Source organism: Teleopsis dalmanni, chromosome 2 (assembly GCF_002237135.1).
Source record: "Teleopsis dalmanni isolate 2A chromosome 2, ASM223713v2, whole genome shotgun sequence".
NCBI classification, from domain to species: Eukaryota; Metazoa; Arthropoda; class Insecta; order Diptera; family Diopsidae; genus Teleopsis; species Teleopsis dalmanni.
The window spans coordinates 245650850-245659421 of NC_051847.1; the positions used below are offsets into that span (position 1 = coordinate 245650850).

Sequence of the window (8572 nt, forward strand, 5' to 3'; positions counted from 1 at the left end):
ATTTAATTTTCTAATTACTTCTTTTTTTTATTTTTTACTTTTATAAAGTGCGTCCACTTATTGTTAGACTTAAAGGTGAAAATCATCCTTTATCAGCGGATAACTCATATCAGTTGAGCTGTGTTGTCATTGGTTCACGTCCAGCTCCCACAATCACTTGGTGGAAAGGCAGTACGGCAATGAAGAATACGCATGAAATTGTAAGTATTTTGGTAGAATGAATAATATATGGAGTGTTTTCTAATGAAGTGGTATAAAAGAAAATGTAGATTCATTAGCAGAAGAAATGAAAAAAATCATTTGAAAGAAATGGTAATTTTTTTTTGCGATGGAGGAGCTTTTAACGAATATTTATGGCTTAGATACTAAGCAAAATATTTTAAAAAAAATATTTTAAATAATATTTTAAAAAATAATTGAACTAAAAGATACACTATATCTTTAAAATTGTTTATTCAAAAAAATTGTTTTAGCCTCATGAAGTAATTCATAATTCTGTATACTTAAATGGGTTCTAAATCTATTAGTGATTCAAAATTTGTCTTTTTAATACATATATTTTTTAATAAATTTTCGTTCCTTTTTATAAAATTTAATTCTGAATCACCAACAAATATTATTCATTAATATTAATTATTATGTTGAAGCTATTTGAGCCAGTTCACTTAAGCGCTTTTACTCTTTCTTAACTCGAGGTATTTTCAAAACCCCTCTTTACGCCTTGACTGGATTATTGTTTATCACTTCATCAGACTAAGCAATAATTGACCTCAGATCTGCATACCACCCCGAGTAGCCTATTCGAAAAGATTTAAGTATAGAAATATATTAGGCATAAATTTAAAGAGTATTTAATTGACTAGGCAAAGGTGTATGACTTAAGCAGTTAATATAAGTCATATTTAGATACAATATATCTAAATATTAAAGAGATTTTTATTTAGATTTTTTTTAGTATTTAATCTTCATTAGTATTTAATCTTGGAATAAAAAATTATATCTAGCTTTTATGCTATATTGTTAGAAAACATACTTTATAATTAATTTCAATTTTTAAAGAAATAATTTGTTAAAAACCCTTTTGAAATTATAATTTTAATTAAGAAACATTCATTTAATTATATACACTTATTATGCATTATATACACTTATGCATTAAATTGCTTCATTTAAAATTTAATCAATAAATATTGCATTTACTTAATTAAACAAAACAACAACAAGTATTGAAGTTAATTAATCGCTTACATAAAAATAAAATAAATTATAGAGAAAAACGTCCGTCTCAGCAGAAAATTGTAATGAAATGCACGATTCGAGTGAAAACCGCAGCTGCATTTAGCCTTGCAATTTATTTACCAATTTTTTATTTAATTTTTACTCCGTCAATGTTTGCTCTTTAAATTTTCATTGCATATTTTACGTGTCATTTTCCTTGGTAGTGTCACATTTTACTTTTAACTTTTCACTTTTAAATTTTTGATTTTTGATTTTCTTTTTAAATTTTTCCCTACATTCTCTTTCCGTATTTTGACTAAAGAAAATTCTTTGAAAATTTATTGCATATTTTTGCACTGCACTTGAATGCTTTGCTACGTTACTTTATTTAATTTTTTCTTGCGTTTGTTCAAACTTTCTTAACTCGACTGCTTTTTCCTTGTATCAGGCAAATCCGGATGGAAATATGACAACGTCAATATTGACTTTTACACCCACCATCGATGATCGCGGAAAATTTCTTTCATGTCGTGCGGAACAGAGCATGATACCTGAATCTGGCAAGGAAGATGGTTGGAAATTGGATATTTATCGTAAGTTATGTTAAAATAAAAATAATTTTTTTGAAATATCTCAAGAAATATTTTTTTACATACACTATGCTATGGAATAATATTTTGTTTTTTATATATCACAGCATTTTTTATATTTTTTATGAAACTTACTATTCTATAAAAAAACAGAACCAAATTATAAAAATATTCTAATATTATATATAGTATTAATGAAATTATCCTTAATTTATAATAAAATAAAAACAAGTTTTAAAAATTTTTCATGAAATATTTTTATACTTTTCATGAGACTTACTATTTACTACTTTAAAAATTTTATACTATATATAGGATTATAGAGATATGAAAAATATCCCTAATTTATGTTAAAAAAATAACAAGTTTTTAAAATTACTCATGAAATTTTTATTTACATATTTATTTATTTACATATACTATACCATAATATATGTTTTTATAGTAGTAGTAGTATTAACCTATTTTTTCCTCCATTTTAAATTTGTTGTATTACACTAGATATTAATAACAATTATATTATATATAATTAATCTAATAACTTGTTTTTATAAATATGAAATAAATATTATAACTTATAAACTCAATACAATATAAATATTAAATTAAATTACTATATCAAAAATAATAGATTTCATATAAATTAATTTAAAAATCTTCGTTAATAATATTTTGCCAATATTTTAATGCATTTTTAATAATGCATATACTTTTATATGTTTTTAATATATTACAGTACTTTTTTTTATTTTTTTTTGAAATTTTACTATTTTATACAAAACAAAAACAAACTTAAAATTTTGAATTAAATTCAGGTCTATAGAGAGTTAAGGATCTGTAAAATATTGAAATCAACTATATAAAATAAAGTTAAAAAAAATTAAAGGCGCTGTATTCCATTATTTATCCGATTCATGAAATCATAAAACATAAACATTTACGTATGTGTATATAAACATTTACATATATGTACGTATATGCACCATTTATATAGCTATATAATATAATTAATAAATATTAAAAATAAAAATTGAGAAATAAATTAAATTTGATTTTATTGTCTTTCCATTCAAAATTAGGCAAAATATCAACAGCATTTTAATTAAATTTTATGCCAAAAGTAACTCATTAGAATTATATACAGATATATATTTATAATGCTCACTTGGTTTAATGCAATTCTAATATATATGTGCTGTTCTATAAGTTAAAAATATGAAATCCTATAATTTTAATATAATATAGACTTTGTGTGTTAAACATATTTAACCATTACCATCATTATCAGCCACTGACAATATAACCAGTACACTAAAATAGTTTTGTTTTGTATATATTGGTCTATTACAATCGGAATGGTTTTTAAATGCCTATGCTATATATGAGGCTCTGATAATGATAGAGCCTTGAAATTTTTTGTCCTTTAAAAATAATTTGATGACTTGAATATAATGCATTAAATATATATTATTAAAATTATTTATATTTAAGTACTAATATTAAGTTATTTAAAAAAAAATGAATTTTTAAAATATAGGTATATTGGAAATTTTTATTTTTGATTTATATTTGCCATAAAATTTTATTAAAAAACTGAAACTTCCATAATGACATTATGGAATAGTTATTAAAAAGTAAATACACGCATTATGCCAAAAAATGATTTTAATTTTATTTTCGCTTCAGATTTATTTAATTTTATTGAAAAATTGAATATTTTAGAATAAAAATATGTTTTTAAATAAAAAAAAAATAGTATCATTTGCAATTTACTCATTACGTATACACACTAAATTTCAATTTAATACAATTTTAAACTATATTCTACCAAAAATACTAATTTTTTATATTTCATACCAATTATTATTAATTTATGGTAGTAATCATCACATTTTGCTCAAAAAATTTCTTTTAGAATTAAATTATTTTAGACGTATTTTTAAAAAATAATTTAACATGTATTTCACATATTGTGTATGCAAACTAAATTTCAGTTAAATTAATTCTAAAAAATTATTAAATTATTTTTTTTAATTATAATTATTTCTAATTCTGTAATCATTATATATTCTTTAAAAATTATTTTTTTAGAATAATTAAATATGTACTAAACTAGAATATGCAGAATAGAATATTTTACATAGAAAATGTATATGTACTAAATTTCAAGTAAATAAATAAAACTATTACAAATATTAATTTTTTATTTTTAATTATAATTATTTTTATTAAACTTAAATGAACTCTTATATATGGCTATTATCATAAACTGTTCTTTGTTATTAAATTATCCATATAAAAAATTAAACAGTATTTAAATCAGATTATTTTAAAAACTGATTTAATTTGTACTTGAATATTTATAATTCTCATTTTGTTAGGTAATTGCAATTTTCGCATATGTTAAGTGTCTCACGATAACTATATCAAATAATAAAATTTAATATAATTATTAGTGTATTTGAAATATATGGACCTTGATCTTCTTACCCATGATACAAGCAGTATAACCAGTACAATAAAATAATTTCAATTTGTAAAGACATTACTATTATTATTGTTCTACCATAATTATTAGGGAAAGTGATACAATTATAATTGTAAAGACATATATATGTATGTATTTTTTTTTTTTTGTATTGTTAATGTTGCATATTTAAATGGATGTTTTGAGATGTATTTACATTTTGGAGAAGTATACAGAATTTAACAAATTTTTAAAGTTATCCGTAACTGAGTTTTGTGGCTTTTAGAAAACTATAATATAGTTACAATTAGTATCTTTGATATATATATATATATATAGGCATACCTTGAACTTTTATTATTTTTGGTTCCATAATCATGAACTGTTTTCGTAGTTTCTTATATCATTATAAATTAAATTTAATACAAAAATTGTTTATAGTTATATACATATGTTTATTTATAATTCTCATATTGTTTATTGCAATGTTTATATAAATTCTTTAAAATGTATATAAATTTTTGTATAGTTTCATCTTTCATATAATTTTTAATCTACATGTCTGGAATATATATATCCATGCCCGTTTCTTATTCATCGGTATTCCTGTAGATTAACAAAGTGCTTTAGACTTAAATCTAAGTGATCTTAGATTTATTATTGTTCTTAGCATAAGCATTTAAAATAAGTTTATTGAAAAATGTGCTTTAATTGCAGTTATATACATATAATTAATGTTTTATCGCACTTTTAATTGCAATTTTTATATTATATGTATACAGTTTGAGATACTTACATCATTTGAAGCAGCTTATAGTATTTGATGTATTTAATAGTGAGTGTGACTTAGATAAACATACTTATCCACATGAAATTCATTACTGACAGCGAACCAATACTTTAAAAGGCTTGACTCGATAAACAATATATAGCGTGCGAACTATATGCTCTACTACTAAATTTAGCGAAAATAATACCACTTATCAACATTGCTTACTAAACTACTACTTAGTAATATCATAAATAGATACTTATAACATAACGGAATCTGAAATTTAAAAATAGCCCAAAGCAATATCTTTTTATATTGCATCAATATCAAGGCCCTTTATTAGAGCAAAAATAAAATTTGTTCTGTTCAAAATCTCTACTTGAGTATAGTTTTATGAAAACGAAATTTGATTCCGATAGTCCAAACACAATTATTCCCTGCTTTGATTATTATATTAATTTCTTTGAGTATTAAGAAACCGCAAAGTCTATTTTAAAATTAAAATTGCTCAGTAGATAAAAAATAAAAACTGAGTTTTACATCTTATTTTTTTTTAAATAATTCTTATATAAGAGTGTGTATTTTAATGTGCTTTATTTAATTTCGGTAAGCTTCCTTTCTTTAAGTAAGAGGATTAATTATAATAAGGAAATCATAAATTTTTCAAAAAAAAAATCAATGAATTTAAAAATATTTATAGAATAAACCAAAACGTTTTCAACTTTTAAGTTAGCAAAATTTTTAAAAATAATTACTGCACTTTGCACCTCTTCCAGTAAATCCTGTCAAATTACTAAGTCAATATAATATAGAGAAAATTAGAATGCCTAATGTTTTTGTCCTTTGCTGAAAATGTCAAATGATGATAAGGGTTGCATGCACATACATATCTTAATGTATATCTGCATTCGCTTAAACAGTAGATAAGAAGGACACCTGAAAATTAACCTTAGAACTCAAACCAAATTTAAATGTCAAACTTCATAAGGACTAATTTTAATAATATTTTTATCATTTTTATAAACCGAACCAGAAAAAGAGAAGAAACTGTACTTTCTTACAACTTTTATATAAATTAAGTAATTTTACAAGAAAAAAATGTGTAAAGAAGAATATTTTTGGGTTAAGATATAAGTTTAAAATATTTTTAGAATTCTATTTTTAATGCCATCTACTGAATATACACACAAATTTTTTTTATATTTTTTTTAACAATTATTTAAAAAATAACATAAAGTTTGATATAATTAATTATTAATTCTTTAACTTTAAATAATTTAATATGCATTTTTTCTACATCTGCAGATATTCCGGTTGTGAGTTTGGAATTGGGCACCAACTCTATGAACTCATCACTTCGAGAAGGCATTGACGTCTTCTTCGAATGCAACATCAAGTCAAATCCTTGGATATATAAAGTCAGTTGGCGGCATAATGTAAGTTAATCTTAGTTTTTATTTTATATATTAGACACAAATTATACATTATATACATAAAGACTGTTTAAATTTAATTTTAATTTCTCTTTCACTTTCTAAAGTAAGTTTTACTTAATTTTCTACAGGTATTATATATGTGGTACACTAGGGTGGCTCACGTTATAAGGGGGAAAATTAAAAATGAAGTTTTGAATGAGCGCACCCCCTAGGAATATGCCATTGACCAAAAAAATGATATTCCCAAAGTTTTGGAGCAATAGGATTAAAAATGACGTTGCGCCATTCGAGCAAAGTTGGGTTTTCAGGACAAAAAACAGTAATTTTTCAATTCAAGGTCATTTTTTATCTTTGTTACTTGTTTCAACTTATTAATATATACTCATTTGATAGATAATTAAAATATCTTTTTAATAAGATACTGATGAGCAAAATCGGTTAAAAACTATGCGCAAAACACAATAATTAGTTCAGCGACTGTGCTCTGTTTTCTATTTCATACTTTTTAGCTGGCATGCACAATTACGTAATAGGTATATGCTACGATTTAGTTAATTATTTATAAAAAATTATAATTTCAATAAAACTTTTTTTTTCAGTAATTAATACATTGTGTTTATTATGTTTTATGACATAAATCTGACTATGTGAAGGATAATTTTTATGATAATGTTTGACTACTTGCAGAACATATTGTTTTTCCTCTTCATATTTTGTCAAAATCGAATTATAATCCATCATAAGCCTAATTCCTCTTTCAATCATTTATCATATAAAGTCTGGCACAGAATTCAAGTTCATCTCTATAATCTTGCGTCTCCATCCATGGCGATGGATCGAAACTGATAAAACTATTAGATAGGCAAAAACGATCAAAAAAATTTGTTATCTCTTCGGTCACGAAATCAATAAGGTTCTTTGAGGAAAATAACTTCATTAGTGGGTTCCCACTCTGTATCTAACCAGAGATAGATAGCTGGAATCTTGGATCTGTGATCGGTAACTCTACAGTTACTATCTACGCAGATGGCTCAAAGATGGAAGGCGGTACGGGAGCAGGTATCTTCTCGAAAGATATGCAGATAAGACAGTGCTACCGAATCCCTGCTACTTACAGCGTCTTTCACGGCGAGATATATGCTATCGAAAAAGATGTCAACATTAAACAACAAAGTACAATTCGTCCTTCGAATATCACGATTTTTGTAGATAGGCCGCACTGAAAACAATTGAATCTAAATTCCAAGATACTCGCATCACTGATGAGCATCCAACATCATAAGGTCTCTCTTTGTTGGACATAGTACATTTCGAATACTTGGACATAGCAATATTGAAGGGAATGAACTAGCAGATGAGATGGCCTAGCAGATGAGATGGCCAGAAGAGGTTCTGAATTGCATACAGGAGAGGCCGACCTCTCAATATATACATCATTATGTAAACTGTTTAGGATAATAGAGAAAATCAATACGGTGACTAACAATTTATAAACTAACCGCGAAGACTGTAAGGTCGCTAGAATCTTATGGCCTAAGTTGGACAAAAATAAAACGAAAAGCATTCAAGGTTTGAGCAAACCTGCAGTTCGTGTGCAGGGGCACTGTGCCATTGCGCCTATGCTCCAACGGTGGCGAGTTTCAACAAGTGGATTATACAGGAGTTGCCCAGATGAAGAGGAGGTAAAAATTATCAACCACTTCCTGTGTCTCTGTCCAGGACTTCAAACAAGCCTACTTTAATGTCTTGGGGATCCTTATTTTACTGGCTTGGAAGAGATAACGAAAGCAAACTTATCGAATCTCCTCAACTTCATCTGGAAAACCAAATGGTTTTACGAGGATAACAAAGGTTAGCAACTCGCATCTCCTGGTAAAATTTTTTAAGGGTATCCCAATGGGCAATATATGTCTCCGAGTAGAAGTGCTGACAACTGTTAGCACGTGCCTTCCGAACATAACCTAACCTAGTGTGGGTTAAAATGTTCACACATATGCTCACTATAAAAATGTATATATCTCGTACAAATCATCCGAGTTATATGTAAATTGATCTCTTAAAAGAAATATTTTTAGTAAGTACATGATTT

General features: G+C 25.3%; 1 protein-coding gene across 1 annotated transcript in view; it reads left to right on the top strand.

Moving 5' to 3' along the window:
* The window catches only part of LOC119677297 (kin of IRRE-like protein 1), a 14765-nt gene that overhangs the window by 2517 nt on the left and 3676 nt on the right, over positions 1 to 8572 (top strand). Inside the window, exons 2-4 of the mRNA XM_038088568.1 lie at positions 49 to 200; positions 1667 to 1811; positions 6353 to 6483. Coding sequence (XP_037944496.1) covers positions 49 to 200; positions 1667 to 1811; positions 6353 to 6483 — 428 coding nt within the window. The remainder of the gene's footprint in view (positions 1 to 48; positions 201 to 1666; positions 1812 to 6352; positions 6484 to 8572) is intronic.